This window comes from Rattus norvegicus, chromosome 3, assembly GCF_036323735.1.
Source record: "Rattus norvegicus strain BN/NHsdMcwi chromosome 3, GRCr8, whole genome shotgun sequence".
Lineage (NCBI taxonomy): Eukaryota > Metazoa > Chordata > Mammalia > Rodentia > Muridae > Rattus > Rattus norvegicus.
Window position 1 is genome coordinate 98,050,858 of NC_086021.1, and position 16,862 is coordinate 98,067,719.

Genomic DNA, 16,862 nt, shown 5'->3' on the forward strand with positions numbered 1-16,862 from the left:
CACATGAGAAGCCTGTACCTCTATACCATCAAATTGTAATCTCAAAAGTGCTTCAGACATGAGCCTCCTGGGGACATAAGTGTACCATTTGGATGACATGATGGAAGATGTAGGAAGTTATGACTAAAATCTTGATTGTCATCTGGAATCAAGCAGATGGGCATTCCTGAAAGAACATTTTTCAATTGGGTCATTTTGAGATGGATAAGTTCACCCTAAAATTGAGCCACACCTTCTGGTCCAGCTTGCATGAAAGAAGGAAGCTTTTTGCCTGCTTTTCCTCCCTTTCTCTGGCAAGTTCATTGACTCTGCTCCTGAGGCTCCTTCACTGGTATCAGAACTTGTTCAAATTCCAACACAGAATGAAGACCAGCTGAAGTGTAGCCCGTGGAGAAAACAGTTACTGGACCTCCGCCTGTACACCACTCCAATAAATCATATATATGTGGTATATATTATACACAGATGCTGGGATTACAGACCAGTACACTATCATTTAGCTTTTTTGGGGGGGTTTTTTGTTTTTTTGTTTTTTTTAGTTTTTGTTTTGTTTCGTTTTGTTTTGTTTCGTTTTGTTTTGTTAGACAAGGTTTCTCTTGGCCATCCTAGAACTCACTCTGAAGACCAGGCTGGCCTTGAACTCAGAGATCCACTTGCCTCTGCCTCTTGAGTGCTGGGATTAAAGGTATACACCACCGCCTGGCTCTACATCCATCTTTTACATGGTGGACTCTGGGCATCCAAAGTCAAGTCATGAGTGTTACACAGGGCTTTACACTGAGTCCTGTCCTCAGCCCCACTGCTTTGAACTCTAAATGTCTGACTGGACAAGTTACTTCTTCAAATCTGTTTACTTACCTACCTATCTACCTCCTGTGAGGCTCAACACCTATCTTTTGTGAAGACTAAACCAGATAATGCATCAAGGTTAGGATATGAAACATTCTTAAATGCTCACAAATTCATCTTCTGCCTCTGCTCTCTGCCGGCCTGTGCTGGAGAGTGGATTATTTGCAGACCTGTCTGTCTAGCAACATCACCGCCTCCTCCAGAGCCCAGTCCAGAGAGTTGTCCGTCAACAGCACTGGGCACACCAAGACTTACTGACAATCACTTTTATTGAGAACAGAAACAAACCACAAAAATATTTTGACTGGTTTCTGTGATTTTGCAATGAGGATCCCATACTGTGGGTCTCTCACCCACCCACAAACCTATCTATGCTGATCAATGACTTTCTGCATCCACCTTTTCAGACGGAACACGTGCGTGTAGAAGCCATATTTCCCATTCCGGTCACAGCCTTCACCCCAGGAGACAATACCCATTTGGTACCAGCGGTGGTTGTAGGGGCTCTGAGGAAGAAAAGTGGGATTTCCAATAGTCAGGTCCAGGTGCTGTATTACCCACCAACCCCTGGCCTTTAGAGAAGCTTACCTTCATGACAAAAGGTCCCCCACTGTCACCTTCACAAGCATCTCCTCGCTTGGTGTCATTCACCTTGAAGCCTTAAGGAAGAACAACAGAGTTCAGGAGTCACTTCCTTTAAGGAACTACAGCCATGTGACCTCATTTCCCCATCCTTTTTTTTTTTTTAATCTTTTTTTAATTTATTTATTATAAATGAGTACACTGCAGCTGTCTTCAAGCACATCAGAAGAGGGCATCAAATCTCATTACAGATGGTTGTGAGCCACCATGTGGCTGCTGGGATTTGAACTCGGGACCTCTGGAAGAGCAGTCAGTGTTCTTAAGCACTGAGCCATCTCTCCAGCCCCTCATTTCCCCATCTTAAGTATCTAGTCTTTAGCAAGCTTGCTGACTTTCCCTGTCAAGATGCCCCAACTCCAGCCTTTTCTCGCCATTTCCACTCTGGTCAAGTCACAGCCCTCTCCAGTACCCCCAAACCACAACACTTTCAAATAGGACACCCAAACCTAATTTAGTGTGCTAAAATGTACATATAAACTAAAACACATATAGGATAAAGGCAGAAACATATCTTTAAACAGAACAAGACAAATCAGTAGAAACACTCCCATCCAGAAACACATGGAAACTAACCAGACCATAGGAGGAAAAAAAAAAAGACCTAACTAGTAAGACACCTTCAGTCAACTACAAAACTATCAGAATAAAATATCTTTAAGCAAACTGGTGCATGCAGAAAAAAGCTTGACTCACAAATCTAAAAATAGTAAACTTTAAAAATTAGATGTCTGGCTGGAGAGAAGGCTCAGTGGTTAAGAGCACTGACTGTTCTTCCAGAGGTCCTGAGTTCAATTCCCAGCAACCACATGGTGGCTCACAACCATCTGTAATGGGATCCGATGCCCTCTTCTGGTGTCTGAAGTGACAATGTACCCACATACATGAAATAAATCTTTGAAAAAAAAATTAGATGTCATGGTACGAACTTTAAATCAACAATGTAAAGGTTGGAGCCGGGAGGACTCATTTAAGATCATCCTCTGTTACATGGTGAGTTTGAGGCTAGTTTGGTGCATGAAACTGTCCCAAAGATTGAAAATAAACGAACAAAAAGGAGAAAGTGAAAAATCTACAGAGGTTAAAGGTTGAGTGTGTTCCTGCCCACCTGTAATCAGGAGGCTGAAGTGGCACCGTCATATTCCAATACTCATAAACTGAATAAACTGATGGTCCATGCCTATAATCCCAGCACTGGATGGGCAGGATTGGGGAAGCATCAGAAGTTCAAGGTTATATATGGTGGATTCAAGCCTAGATTAAATGAGACCATGTCTTTTTAAAAAAAATAAAAAGCCACACAGTAGAAGGAAAGAAAATGGAAGGAAGGAATTGGCATCTTGAAAAAGAATAAGACCGGTCGACATCTCTGTCTCCTGCGCAGGATACGTGTCAGCCTGGAGATCTCCGTAATAGATCTCCATAATAAACCTCGCCTTTGGGGTTTATTACGCCTCGGTCCCCAGCTCCAAAAAAAGAACCAAAAAAAAAAAAAAAAAAAAAAAAACCTCGCCTTTGCTTATTACAAAAAAAAAGAAAAGAAAAGAAAAAAGAAAAAGAATAAGACCAAAAGATAGATAAGCACTAAAGCAAAATGCAAACTCTCATAAATACATAACTTTTTAAAAATAAAAACTGTACTAGATGGTTTCGTGTGTCAACTTGACACAAGCTGGAGTTATCACAGAGAAAGGAGCCTCAGTGGGGAAAAGCCTCCATGAGATCCAGCTGTGAGGCATTTTCTCAACTAGTGACCAAGAGGGGAGGGCCCAGCTAATTGTGGGTGGTGCCACCCCTGAGCTGGTGGTCTTGGGCTCTATAAGAAAGCAAGCTGAGGGGGTTGGGGATTTAGTTCAGCAGTAGAGCGCTTGCCTAGCGAGTGCAAGGCCCTGGGTTCAGTCCCCAGCTCCGAAAAAAAAAAAGAGAAAAAAAAAAAAAGAAAGAAGGAAAGAAAGAAAGAAAACTGAGCAAGACAGGGGGAGCAAACCAGTAAATAACATCCCTCCATGATGTCTGCATCAGCTCCTGCTTCCTGACCTGCTTGAGTTCCAGTCCTGACTTTCTTTGGTGATGAATAGCAATGTGGAAGTGTAAGCTGAATAAACGCTTTCCTCTCCAACTTGCTTCTTGGTCATGATATTTGTGCAGAAATACAAACCCTCACTAAGACAATAACACAGGGAAAATATGATGGCAAATAAAACAATAATTACAAAATAATGAGTTAATAAAAATCAACTCCATAAAATCACAATCTTCATCACAATTATTAACTCACAATTATTAAAATACCAAAGTACAAAGGAACCCTTAAATCCAAAGTCTTATGACTTAGTTGAATTGAGATATAGTTAGTGTTAGAGCAGTTGCTTAGCTCAAGGCTCTGGGTTCAATCTGTAACACCACAATAATAATAAATTTTGTTTTGTTTAAGTAAGCCAGTTGTACTTAGGTGGCTGAGGCAGGGCATTGTAGACAGTGGGCTGGCCTAAGCTACATAGTAAAATCCTATCTGAGAAAAAAAATTTTTTAAAGAATAGCTACGGAGTTGGGGATTTAGCTCAGTGGTAGAGCGCTTGCCTAGCAAGCGCAAGGTCCTGGGTTCGGTCCCCAGCTCCGGAAAAAAAAAAAAAAAAAAAAAAAGAATAGCTACTAAACAACTCAGAGCCATGCAGGGCTTTAATACAAGCACAGGCAAATCCCCAAGTTCAGTGCCAGTTGGAACTACACAGCAAATGCCAGGTCAGCCAAGACTACATGAGACTCTTTCTCAGTAAATAAATAAATATAGAGAGTGACCGAGGAAGACACCCAACTTCAGCCTCTGTACTCCACATGTTCCCACATGTGTATGAATCCACATCAATACATACATACCCCATACTCTCTCAAACACACACGACATATGAAAGATAAGAGTAGAAAATAATGTTACAGGACAGAAAACTAGTGGGTCTAAGTACTTAACACGCAGTCTGTGTGTGTGAGGGGTCAGGAAAACTACTTTCTATCTCAAAAAGAGGATGAGATGAAACATAAATGTATAAGGAAGGGGCTGCAGAACAGAAGGGCCAGGGAATATCTCAGCATTCCAGAAAGCTACCGACGTAGACCCGAGAAGACAGGACGCCTCACAGCACTGAAGTGAATAAACACTTTGGTCATTATTATAGTCAACATCAAATGTTTTAACGAACATAGTACAGTCCCAATAAAAACACCAAGATGCTCTCACATGTTAGCTTGAATTTTGTTTTGTTGTTTGAGACAGGGTCTCTCTATGTAGTTCTGGCTGCCCCATAGCTTAAGAGATTCCCCCTTGCCTCTGCCTCCAGAGAGGCCTACTGTAGCCAGATGAGCCTCTCATTCCACATGATGCTCTTGCTTCCAGTCCCTGAGTGCTCATGTTACACCTGGCCCCAATGCTACAGACGCCACCGCTACACCTGGCCCTGATGTTACAGACGCCACCGCTACACCTGGCCCTGATGTTACAGATGCCACCGCTACACCTGGCCCTCTTCTCTCACCTCACCCTACCCCCCATGGGATCACTGAGTTTACTACTCTCCAACCCCACAGACCTCCCTGCTGTTCCTCAGGCCAACCGAGTGTTCACCCACCTCAGCACCCCTGAACCAGCAGCATCTGTCTCCAAAGCCAGGTTTAGGCCCCTGCTCTATGTCTGATCCCTCATCTACACTCCTTCCAGTCTCTGCTTAACCGGCTTGAGAAAAGACTGACTCTAACCTCCTCTGACCACTGGGTGTAGATGACTTGTCCCTTACAGCCTCTCTCACTCTGCTCTTTCCTCAGAGCCGTTATCTAGAACAGGTGCTCTAGATATGTTTATTGGCATGTGTACTCTCAAATGCTGTCCTGGACACAATAGGCACTCAAGAAATGTGTGCTGAGTGGCAAAATGGATGTTCTTTTTGTACCAGGACCTCTGCTGAGCAAGAGTTATTGAGCAGGTATTACAGGTCAATCTCTCTCTCTCTCTCTCTCTCTCTCTCTCTCTCTCTCTCTCTCTTCCTCTCCTCCCCCTCTCCCTCTTCCCCCCTCCCTCCCTTTACCCTCTCCCTCCTCTCACACACACATACCTCAGACCTCACAGCATGGAAGCTTTTTTTTTTTTTCTTTTTTTCGGAGCTGGGGACCGAACCCAGGGCCTTGCGCTTGTTAGGCAAGCGCGCAGCATGGAAGCTTTATGTTCCTTTACCTTCAAAAACAGCCTCAGACACTTACCTGAAGCCTTCTGACTTGTAAGTGCTCAGGTGTGTGCCTATACCACATCTCAAGCCTGACAACCCCTGTCCCAGCTCCTTCCCAGGCCCCAAGACACACAGCCTTACCAGCACAGAACATGTTGTCAGTAATGCGTATCCGGGTAGAGGCCTTGCACACTGGTCGCTCTACAATGGGCAGGTTCACCACCTGCAGGACGCTGGGCTGTATCTCGTTGATGTTAGTTGTCCACGTCTCCCGAAGGTTGCCCCAGCCTGTCACCCGCCCTTTATAACCAGCCTGGAGCAAACTTTAGGGAAAGAGAGGGACCTGATGAGAATGGTCCCTGACAGCCTTCTGGCACCAACAGCTTAGAAAGTAGCATAGGGAAGCACTTTTGCCTTCACACCATGGAACTGACACCTGCAAATATGGGCCAGGCCCTAGTGCTGACCTGGTTACTGTCTGCTTGTCTGGCAAGCACACGGGGTGAATGTAGTCACTGAAGGGCACTGGCTTCTTTAGCTTGAGCAGAGCAATGTCACGGTCTAGGTTTTCCCGCCAGTTATATCTGGGGTGGATGTAGATCTTTTCCAGCATGGAGATCTTTTCAACATTCCGCTCATATCTGTGCAGACCCCAACAGAGAAGAACCACTGATGAGATCATCAGCTTACTGAGCAAGTCACACACAGTCTTCTGAGTCACATAGGCCCACAGACAGAGACGGGCACACACCACATGTACTGTTCCAATAGTCATAGCTAAAAGAGACTCCCACCGGGACCATGTTCTGGTGTCTGGAATGGACCAGGGCATGACCATATGGGCTTTCTTGGTGGGTATGCTGAGAAGTCATCTATGTGAGCCCTTGTGCCCAGAGCCCTGAATTAGTGCTCAGAGCCCAGCCCATCACTGTCAGCCGTTAGCTTCATACCTGGTTCTGGAGTGCTTGCCAATGCGCACCAGGAGGTCATTCTCAGTGAAGTTCTTGTCCCAGGGTGGGTACAGAATGCAGTGGGCAGCAGTGAGGACCCATCGATCACTGATAAGGCTGGCTCCACACAGCAGCTCTTGGGGACTCTTCCGAAAAAGCATCACCTGCCTATGGGGAAGCAGAGTGCATTAGGAACTGGAGCCTAGTCCCTAGCAGAGATTAAGAGTCCTGGTGTTCCTTGGGAAGTAGAAGCAAGGAGCATCAAGTTCAAGGTCAGCCTCTGCTACATAAGAGTCCCCTCCCCCAAAAAACAAAAAGAAAAGAAAAAAAGATAATGGGACAGGGTTGCCTCCAGGGCTCAATCTCATATTGACTTGGCTGCCCTAGAGGACCAGAGCTCTCCCAGTGTAGACTTCACATAGATCAGCACAGCTCTGGAGTCAGACTTGGATACAGTCCTGACTAAGCAGTGTGGCTGAGAATGAGCCACTTAAGCCTGCTGGGCCTCATCTACTTGGGAGACATGGCAACGCTGGCTGAGGTAGCTCTGAGGAAAATTAGAGGGTGGTTGCTAATGTCAGCTGCAGAGCCAGGTCCTACAGCGGCTGTGGGTGGGGCAGGCCTTCTGTGGGCCTGTAGATCTGTCCAGGACGCACCATGGGGCGATACCCTTCTCAGCGTCCCAGCCCTCCACGATGCGCCCATCTATGTAAGAATCAAGAAGCTCCTTTTCCGTTTTGTCTGTCAAGGACTTCTTCTCGAACAAAGGCCGCAGGCCACAGTCTGCAGAGCAAGACAGATGGTGAGGGGCCCATCCTGGCCTCCAGCCTCACGTCCCACTGAGACGCGGTGTCTCACCTGCCTCCCCAAGGCCGAAAGTCCTCTCATCGAAGAAGGTGTGGAACTCCGCGTCGGTGGTGCGTCCTGCGATGGACTCGTCCCCGTCATGGTTCTCCTCTCCCACCGCTTCATCTGTAGAGACCGGGCAGTGGCTGGGACCTCAGACCTTCCCAAGACCCCAGGGGCATTGGAAGGCGTTTGACTCCGAGGTTAAGAGCCTAGGCACACCTCGGTGACCAGCCAACAATTGCTCAGGGCCTCCGTTTACTCATCTATGAAACAAGAATAGGACCTACCCCTAGCCAGGTTTCTGTCAGGCTGTAATGAACCCACCTGTCTTCCGTCCTTGCCCTGCCATGCTCTATGAGCTGCTCACCACAGTAGTTGAGGCTGCAGTATTCAAAACCAGGCTGCTGCGCAACAAAGCACCACGCGCCCTCCTCATCCCGGTCTGGATTGCGGCAGAAGTTTTGCACGAGTTTCACCTCAGGGTCGAAGTTCTGGTACTTGCTCAGGGTCTTGGTTGGCAAACTGTCCCAGGCCAGGCAGGGGGACCCAAGTGTTGTCACAGCTAAGTTCCCCTGGTACAGCCGGCCACGCTCGAGGAGGCACTCTCCCAATGGAGGCGACAGATTCTCCTTGGAACCTCTTGAGCGAGGAGTCATTTTCACAGTGGTACGGCCCTCCTGACCTGGTGAAGAAGGATACAGAAGGCAAAGTTGAGGGGAACCACATGCAGACCCGAGGGAGATTTGAACTCCTGTCCTGGTGGATTATACCTGTGTGACTTCAGGCAGCTTAAACATCCCGGCCTCAGCAACCTCCCTTCAAACAGGCTGCATAGGCCTGTCCTACCCCATAGTTGACCGAAGAACAACATAACATGCACAGCAGAAGTGTCTGGTGCATAATAAAGTCACATATGATAAGCAGCCAGGGCCTCCTGGGCGCCTGGACTATCTTCAATCTATTGGTAGTGACTGCCTGGAGTCAATTTGCATAAAACTTTGTGATTTTGGGGGGGGGGGGTTTGTTTAAGGTTTTTAAGGCTTTTTGTTTGGTTGGTTTTGAGACAGGATTTCTCTGTAGCATTGGCTGTCCCGGAACTCACTTTGTAGACCAGGCTGTCCTGGAACTCACAGAGATCCACCTGCCTCAGCCTCCCAGGTGCTGAGATTAAAGGTGTGCGCCACCACTACCTGGCTCTGATTTCATTGATTTCATCTGAGTTTTCATTGGACACAGCAGAAAGGCTGCTGGGTCTGTTAGGAAGGTCTGTGTGGAGCATGGCGTAGCTGGAAGGTCAGCTCCAGCAAGTCCCACACACAGGGACGGGGGTGCAGTCTAGGCAGCTGGGGAGTTTGTTTGGGTTTTTTTCTTTTTTTTCTTTTTTAAAGATTACTGGTGACTTGCTTTAAGGGCTGTCTCATGTGGAACACAACTGACAAAGAACCAGGCACTGTGGGCTGGAGAGATGGCTCAGCGGTTAAGAGCACCGACTGCTCTTCCAGAGGTCCTGAGTTCAATTCCCAGCAACCACATGGTGGCTCACAACCATCTGTAATGAGATCAGATGCCCTCTTCTGGTGTATCTGAAGACAGCTACAGTGTACTTATATATAATAAATGAATAAGTCTTTAAAAAAAAACTCTTAAAAAAAAAAAAAAAAAAGAACCGGGCACTGAGCCTGCAGGTAGGAAGGGAGTGTTCTCCATCATTAACTCACAGTCCCTAGCCCTCTTTTTTTTTCTCCTTATTTTGAGACAGGGTCTCACTAAGTTGCCTAGGCTGGCCTTGGCAGCTGTTATCTAAGCAGGCCTTGAACTTTAAAACAAAGATTTTTCCCCCATTTTTATTCATGTCTCTTGCTGCCTCTGTGTGTGTGTGTGTGTGTGTGTGTGTGTGTGTGTGTGTGTGTTTGCACATGTGTAGGTGCTTGCCAAAAGACAGTGTTGGATCCCCTGGAGCTGGAGTTACAAGTAGCTGTGAACCACCCAACATGGGTGCTGAGGCCTGAGTTCTGGCCCTCTGCAAGGGAAGCAATGCTGTCAACGGCTGAGCCATGTCTCTAACCCGGAGGCTTGAACTTTTGATCTCCCTGCCTCAGCATCTCCAGTAGTTGGCATCATAGGTCTGTACTACCAAATGGGTCTTTTTGTGGAGGGAGTGTGGGACGGGGGAAGTGGAACCCAGGGCCCTGTGCATTCTAGCCAGAGTCTCTGCCACTAAACTGTAGCCCCAGCCCACGGTATGACTCCATCACTTATATTCATATCCTTTACTCTGTGGATTTGTAGCAGGCAATATTTCACTTCTTGACTTTGCCCTTGGGTTGGGGATTTAGCTCAGTGGTAGAGCGCTTGCCTAGCAAGCGCAAGGCCCTGGGTTCGGTCCCCAGCTCCGGAAAAAAAAACGAAACAAAACAGTGTTGACTTTGCCCTTGGTCATATGGCTCATTCTGCCAATGGAACACAGGCAGGACCGGCTGTCAGCTCCAAACACAGGCCTTCAAAGAGCACTTCTGTTCTACGCTTCTGCCATCAACAAGTAGTAGAGGGACCCCCTCAAGGAACTGCTCAGCTCCAGCGTGAGTACAAGAGGAGCAAGCCATCAGCTGGATCCACCATTTGTAGCACAACCAGCTGCGTAGGCCCAGCGATCATGGATGGAACACTGTCTCCCCATCCCAGACGCACATGCTGGAGTGCCGCCGAGAGCATCCTCTAGCCATGCCTCCATGGTATAAGAAAGAAACACTTGCCTGTGGCATGCCTTAGGTATGGGTATTTGTTCTGCAGCAGTACTGAGGCTACAACTAGGTAACCATGGGAACTAATCACAACAATCAACCAGAAGAGAGCCCTAGATGCTTACTCTGTGGAGTTTGGGAAAGGCATGTGACTGAAGTGATGTAGGAGAATTTCCTGGAGGAAAGTACCTTGGTAGGATATTTAAAAAGTGGTTTGAAAAGAGCCATAGCCTGAAGCGTGAGGGACCCAAGGCTAGGAGGGTGAAAAGGCAGCCTGCCCAGGTCTTCCAAATGCCCTTCCCCTTGCTCTGAAGGTGGCCAGCATTGTGATGCCCTTTCGAGATTGCCAGGCCTTATGAAGACCTCTGGGCCTCAGCCATGGACTGCTTGGCCCCAGCTCACCACAGACAGGGATACTGCATTCCTCTCTGCGCACAGTAGGGTCTGTGGTGTAGCACCAGGGCCCTGAGGTGCTGCTGTCTGGATTTCGGCAGAAGTTCTCCTTCAGGTCAGCCCCAGGATGGGTGGTGGAGTTGATGCTGGAAGAGAAGAATGCTCAGGGACCCTGTGCCTTGCGAGTATGCACTTGCTTCCCCTCCTGGCCTGCCCAGCACTCACTCAGGCCTGTGTGGGTAGCGGCTTCGCCACAGCTGACACTCGATGCCGGTATGGGTGACACTCACATTCCCATGGTAGTTCAGACCCAGATCCATAGCACAGCGACCTGCAGAAGCACACACCCGAGTCTACATCGGACCCTGAGATGCCCACCAGTCTTCTATCAACATTTTGTCTGCCCACATGCCCCAGACTCTCTCTAGTCCATCTGTAACTGGACGCCTTTCACTCCTTTGCAGCTGTTCTGTCCACTCCACAACAGCCACGTGACAACCCGGTCACAGGCACAATTGTAATCCAATCCCATCTCCCGCCCTTGTTATCTTAGGGCCTTTGCACACAGTTTCCACACTTGGAATTCTCCCAGGTTTGTTCACTAGCTCAGCCCACAAGGCCAGGTAAACAGCACTTCTGAGAAGCCATCTCGGATTGACAAGCCAGCTGCTCTTCCTGCTCTCTCCTGCCTTTCCAGGAATCCCTACGGTATTTCTGTTATCCTGAGCTTGTGAGTTCTTTAAAACCCAGCATTTTTCTATGCTCTTAATACCCCCAGCACCTGTTTGGCGGCTCCTCCTATAACTCTGGCTCTCAGCGAGCAGAAGTACAAGAGGGTTCAAGGCCAGTTCATATGCATTTAGACGCTATCTACATAAAGATATCCCCGTGCTGGAGAGAAGGCTCAGTGGTTAAGAGCGCTGGCTGCTCTTCCAGAGGACCAGAGTTTGATTCCCAGCACCCACAGGGTAGCACACAAGGCCTCTAAGTTCAGTCCCATGGGATCTAATGCCCTTTTCTGGCCTCTGCAGATCTAGACACATAAGTGGTATACAGATGTACATCAGGCAAACACCCACTCATATTACAATAAAACGACAAGTATTGGTGTGGTGGTTTATGCCCTTAGTCCCAGCATTCAGGAGGCAGAGGCAGAGGCAGAGGCAGAGGCAGAGGCAGGTAGAGCTCTGTGAGTTTCAGGCCAGCCTGGTCTACACAGCAAGTTATAAGACAACCAAGGCTAAATAGAAAAATCTAGTCTTTAAAAAAAAAATCACCATCTTAAGGAAATAAAAAATTTAGAAAGAAGTGGAACCATGAGCTGAGCACAGTGGTGCAGGTGTGTGGCTCCACATTCAGATGCAGATGGGAGGGTGGGGGGTTAGGAGTTCAAAGCCAGCCTAGGCTACCAGAGACCCTGACTCAAGGATGGAAGGAAGGAAGGAAGAAAAGGAGGAAGGAAAGGAGGAAGGAAACTATAGCCCTTAAGGAGTTCCCTGTCCATAGTAAAGCCTATCATTAGAATAAAGGTATATTCAGAATGCTTCAGAGGGAGGCTGTCCCTAAGACTCAGAGAAGTCCCTGGGGAGGACAGGGTTTTCAGTGGAGATTGTTGACTGCTCTGGAGAAAGTAACAAAGTAAGCAAGGATTGAGACATCTTGACATGTTTACTGGTCCACTTCTGGGGGGAGGGGGCGTCTAGAATAGGAAGTCAAGGCCTGAGAGGCAAAGTTTTCCTAGCTAAGAGCTTGTGAGTAATGGGGAGTTGTCAGATGTCCAGGAGAATGAACCTGGCCATCGGAGGCACATGCCTGGACTCCCAGCCCTGGGCAGGTAGAAATGGGAGGGTCATCCTCAGCACCTAGCAAGTTTAAAGCCACCCTGGGCTGTTGGAGTCCCTGTCTCGAAAACAAAACAAAAACGTTTTTAGAGAGTGAATTAACAAGACCGAGCTCTGACACATGGTGAACAGAAGTGCAGTAGGGCCCTGAGATTAATCATCCATTCATTCCTCCAACAGTCTGGCTAAGTGCCAGACACAAGGCCACATGCAAAGGCATCCTTGACCAAGGATGAAGAGGCACTGTCAGGCACTGAAGATACCACTTGAGCCAAGGCTCCTGACCAGTCAGCAATTCTTTTCTCCCAGGCTTCCCCAGCACCCACCCACCCACGCAGAGTCTGTTCCCCACCTTCTAGACAGTCCATGAAGGTCTCTCGAGGTTTCCTCACTGAATCACACACTGAAAACAAAAAGCAGAAATTCACTTGGTATCGCTGTGGGGACAGGGTGGGAACAGGTGATGGAGGCAGGGATGTGGGAGGGCAGAGTGGGTGCGGGGCGTGCTTTATGCAGCACCAAGTTCTGAAGGAGAGGGCATTCTCTGGCTGGAGTACCCCCTTCCCCAGCCTCCCCTCCTTGGGCAAACCTTGCTGGCCACTCACCTGTGTACTTGGCCCAGAACACATCCTGCAAAGCAAGGGTTGGGGGTGAGGCCATGGCAGGATGGAGTTCTACTCTACACTACGTCCGTTCCTTACCACCTGAGCCCAGCTTTAGTCTCCTACGTTGGCTTCCAAAAGGAGAGAGTATGTTTTTTTGTTTGTTTTTTTCCCGCTCCGGAGCTGAGGACAAACCCAGGGCCTTTCGCTGAGCTAAATCCCCAACCCGTGAGAGAGTATGTGAAGAGAGAAAGAGGCCCCAGCACACTTGACTGAACAAGATCTCCTCCAGGCTGGAGGAGACAAAAGAGCTCACTACACCCTCCCCCAACCCCCGAAGGGAATGGAACAGAGCCCCAGAGCCAGTGGGTACACAAGGGAACACAAAGATGGCGGAAAGGCTTAAGCAAGAAAGACACCAGACAACCCAGACAGCCGCAGTATACTGGGGGCTGACGCTGATGAGCTTTCCTCATGTCATGACAACCCAGGCCTACAGTCCCAAAGACAGATTTTGGGTGCCCATCTTGCAGCTCAAGGAGACAGGGGTCCGAATGGAAGTGAAAGTCTGAAACGGGAAACAACCCGGATGCTTCCTACTCCTGTCACTTGTGATTCTGCACTCCTCTGCTGAGGAAGCCCAGGCCTTGCCTACCTGCCCTGCCTCTTAGCAGCCACTGTTGTGGGGCTCACCGTGTCTTGGGGAGACTCCAGGGCCTCAAAAGCCTCCTCATAGCTGCACTGCTCTTCCACGCACTCACGCTCCAGGTTGCCCTTTCGGAGCTCCTCCAGGAAGCCGCTGTTGGCTCTGCGGACCCGCTGGAGCAGCGACAGTGCTTGCTGAGGGGCCAGGAACACTGCAGCAGGGGGCAGGGGCATGGGAATCGCCTCTGGAAGCCTGGCTATCTTAACCATTAGGGGTAGGAAGCTGGCAGCTCTGCTAGCTTCCAAGAGGGGACAGAGGGGATGAGGAAAGTACCCAGAAGGCCACTGAACAGTCTGTGAGTCGTCTGCCTTTCATTGGTTGCCCTAGCCCACTCCCCAGAAGCGATGCCTTTCTCCCTGCACCACACACGACGACATCTCTAAGCTGGACACTCTGATCTGAGGTCCACCTGGGGCTGTCCCTGTGTTCTCTGATCTTAGGCAGGGAAACCCCAGCCCTCAGGCCTTTCCCACATCCTCTATTCTGCCCGAGGCCTCCAAGTGCCCCTTACCATGCTGACTGTGTACCAGGCTAGCCAGGGCAGCCAGAGCCAGGCAGCCAGGTAGGCCCAGGCCGCGGACGTGCGACATAGTGTGTCAGCTCCTGGGATCTGAGGGATTGTCCTGACTCTCTCTGGGTTAATATTGAACCAATGTGAAGAAATCAGTGGCAAGGGAGAGGTCAGCAGATCAGGGCCTTGGGGACAAATGTCCACCCCTGACATTCAAGAGGACAGTTTCTCCTGGAACCAGGGGTGGATGTTCTTGGGGAGAAAAGTCATATAGAGAAGACCATCATCCAACACCTTACATTTATTATGTGAGTAAATGTAAATCAGTGAGTCCTTCTGGGGGCTCCTCCTCATCCCAACAACAGGGATGGTGCAAAACTCTTCACAACCACGCACTGCAGTTTTCTTATCTGTGCAGCGGGCATAACGCTTTGTGTTGAGAACTAATCGAGCATACCAATGCAGAGCACACGAAACACGGGGCCTACTGATCAACAGATGTGTGCACAGATATAAGGAATAGAGAGAGGCGTGGCCAGGCAAAAGCTCTCTCATTATGAGACAAGGTAGCTCTCAGCCAGGAGGTGGCTCCTCTTTCTTCTCCTCTAAGGGTGTTGTGGGTGCTGTGAATAGAGGCTGCCGGGGAGGAGCCAAGTCCAGGAACATGTGGCCTCTAGCTGTCTTCTTCAATCTTTTGCCCCAGAACGGGTACTGGCCCAAGTCTCTGGGTCTCCCTGACACAGCTCCTTCCCTCACAACCTGTCTGCACTGCACCAGTCTCTTAAGGCTCCTGGTTCTACACAGCAGCTCTAGCCTTGCTTCTCACCCTCCCCCATTTCCTGTTTACAAGGTAAATATTAGTCCAGGGTCTAAATAGAACAGAGGGACAAAGAGCAGGTACACCCACACCCGGGAGCAGGGACTCCTGCTTTGCCTTAACTTCATCAGGGCTGACAGAGGTCATGTACAGTCCGGGAAACAGCTGGCAGAGGGCTAGGCACTGGGAAGCCCACAGTATAATTTCTGAGTGGCCCACATACACATATATGAAACATATCACATATATTATAGTTTTCTTTTTTGATTATGTGTATATGTCTATGTGTGGGTAATGCATGTGAGGCTGGTACCCAAGGAAGCCAGAGGTCAGATCCCTAGAGCTGGAGCTCAGGCAGTTATGAGCCACCCAGTGTGGGTGCCAGGAGTCAAATTTGGATCCTTTGCAAAAGCAGTCAGTGCTTTTAACCACTGAGCCATCTCTCCAGCTACATTTTAAAAAATAACTTTTTTGTTTTTTGAAAGAGAGTTTCCCTGTGTAGCCCTGGCTCTCTTGGAACTCACTCTGTAGATCAGGCTGGTCTGGAACTCAGAGATCCACCTGCCCCTGCCTCTTTTTTTTTTTAAAGATCTTATTTATTTATTATATGTATGTAGGTGAGGACACTGTCGCTGCTTTCAGATACAACGAAAGAGGACATCGGATCTCACTACAGATGGTTGTGAGCCAACATGTGCTTGCTGGGAATTGAACTCAGGACTTCTGGAAGAATAGTCAGTTCTCTTAATCTCTGAGCCACCCCTCCAGCCCATGCCCCTGCCTCTTGAGCACTGAGACTAAAGGTGTGTGCCATCACTGCCTGGCTAAAAAAAATAATTAAAAAAAAAAACCCTATGCATCTGGGTGTGCTGCTCACACCTCTAACCCCAACACTAGGGAAGCAAAGGCAGAAAGATCTCTCTGATTTTGAGACTAGCCTGGTCTCCGGAGTAAGCTCCAAGACAGTCAGGACTACATAGAGAGACCCTGTCAAACAAAATCAAACAAACACACTCCTCTCTTTTAGAAAGTTCGATTACACATATTTATTTGTGAATGTGCACATTTGCCACTGCACACAAGTGGAGGTCAGGTCTCTCCCTCCACTCCATGAGTCTCAGGGACTGAACGTGGGAGGTCAGGCTTGGCAACAGGTACCTTTACATGCTGATGGCCTTTTCCTCCATCAACAAATAATAAATAATGATGTCATAGAACATAAACCTCTACAAAAAGGCTTACCTTGCACCTATTTACTACACTGGAACCCGGACTGATCCTGCACAAGCTGGCAAAGCCCATCTATCCTCCTCCTCCCAGCATGGCCTGCAGAGAAAACTGCCCAGGGCTTGGGTTTTGACCATGTATAGACACCATCTAGCTCTTAGCTGGCATATCATCAACCCTCGACTAAACTCTATAAAATGCTTTAGCCCAGATGTGACTTCCCTAACCTCCCCCTGGGAGATCAGTGACCCCACCTGAGAGCTGCCCCCTAATAAACCTGCCTGTATCTACTTTTAATCTGCTCTAATCTGCCCTGTATGAGAAGCCTCTCACTAATGTTTGCAAACCATGGTCATTTAACTCCACGTTTCAAGTACAACCCTATCCAAACCAATCCCCAGAGGCTCTTTCCTGTCAGCTTGCAGCCGCCCCCTCTAATGACCACCCCAACTCGGACCAGCTTTGTCTACCTTTGAACTCCATCTGCTTTGTGTCTGTCTCCTCAGGCTCAGTTTCCTGGATC

At 48.6% G+C, this 16,862-nt stretch overlaps 1 protein-coding gene across 1 annotated transcript; it reads right to left on the reverse strand.

Annotated features, from left to right (window-relative positions):
* Positions 1–1,100: 1,100 nt before the first annotated feature.
* On the reverse strand, positions 1,101–14,389 carry F2 (coagulation factor II, thrombin). Its single transcript, NM_022924.2, has 14 exons — positions 14,296–14,389; positions 13,772–13,935; positions 13,082–13,106; positions 12,829–12,879; positions 10,861–10,966; positions 10,645–10,781; positions 7,869–8,183; positions 7,511–7,624; positions 7,309–7,435; positions 6,653–6,820; positions 6,170–6,343; positions 5,844–6,025; positions 1,438–1,508; positions 1,101–1,355 (listed from the first exon to the last, which is right to left on the reverse strand). Exons 1-14 carry the CDS (start codon positions 14,372–14,374, stop codon positions 1,215–1,217), a joined length of 1,854 nt encoding a protein of 617 aa, NP_075213.2. The 5' UTR covers positions 14,375–14,389; the 3' UTR covers positions 1,101–1,214.
* Between the last annotated feature and the right edge of the window lie 2,473 nt (positions 14,390–16,862).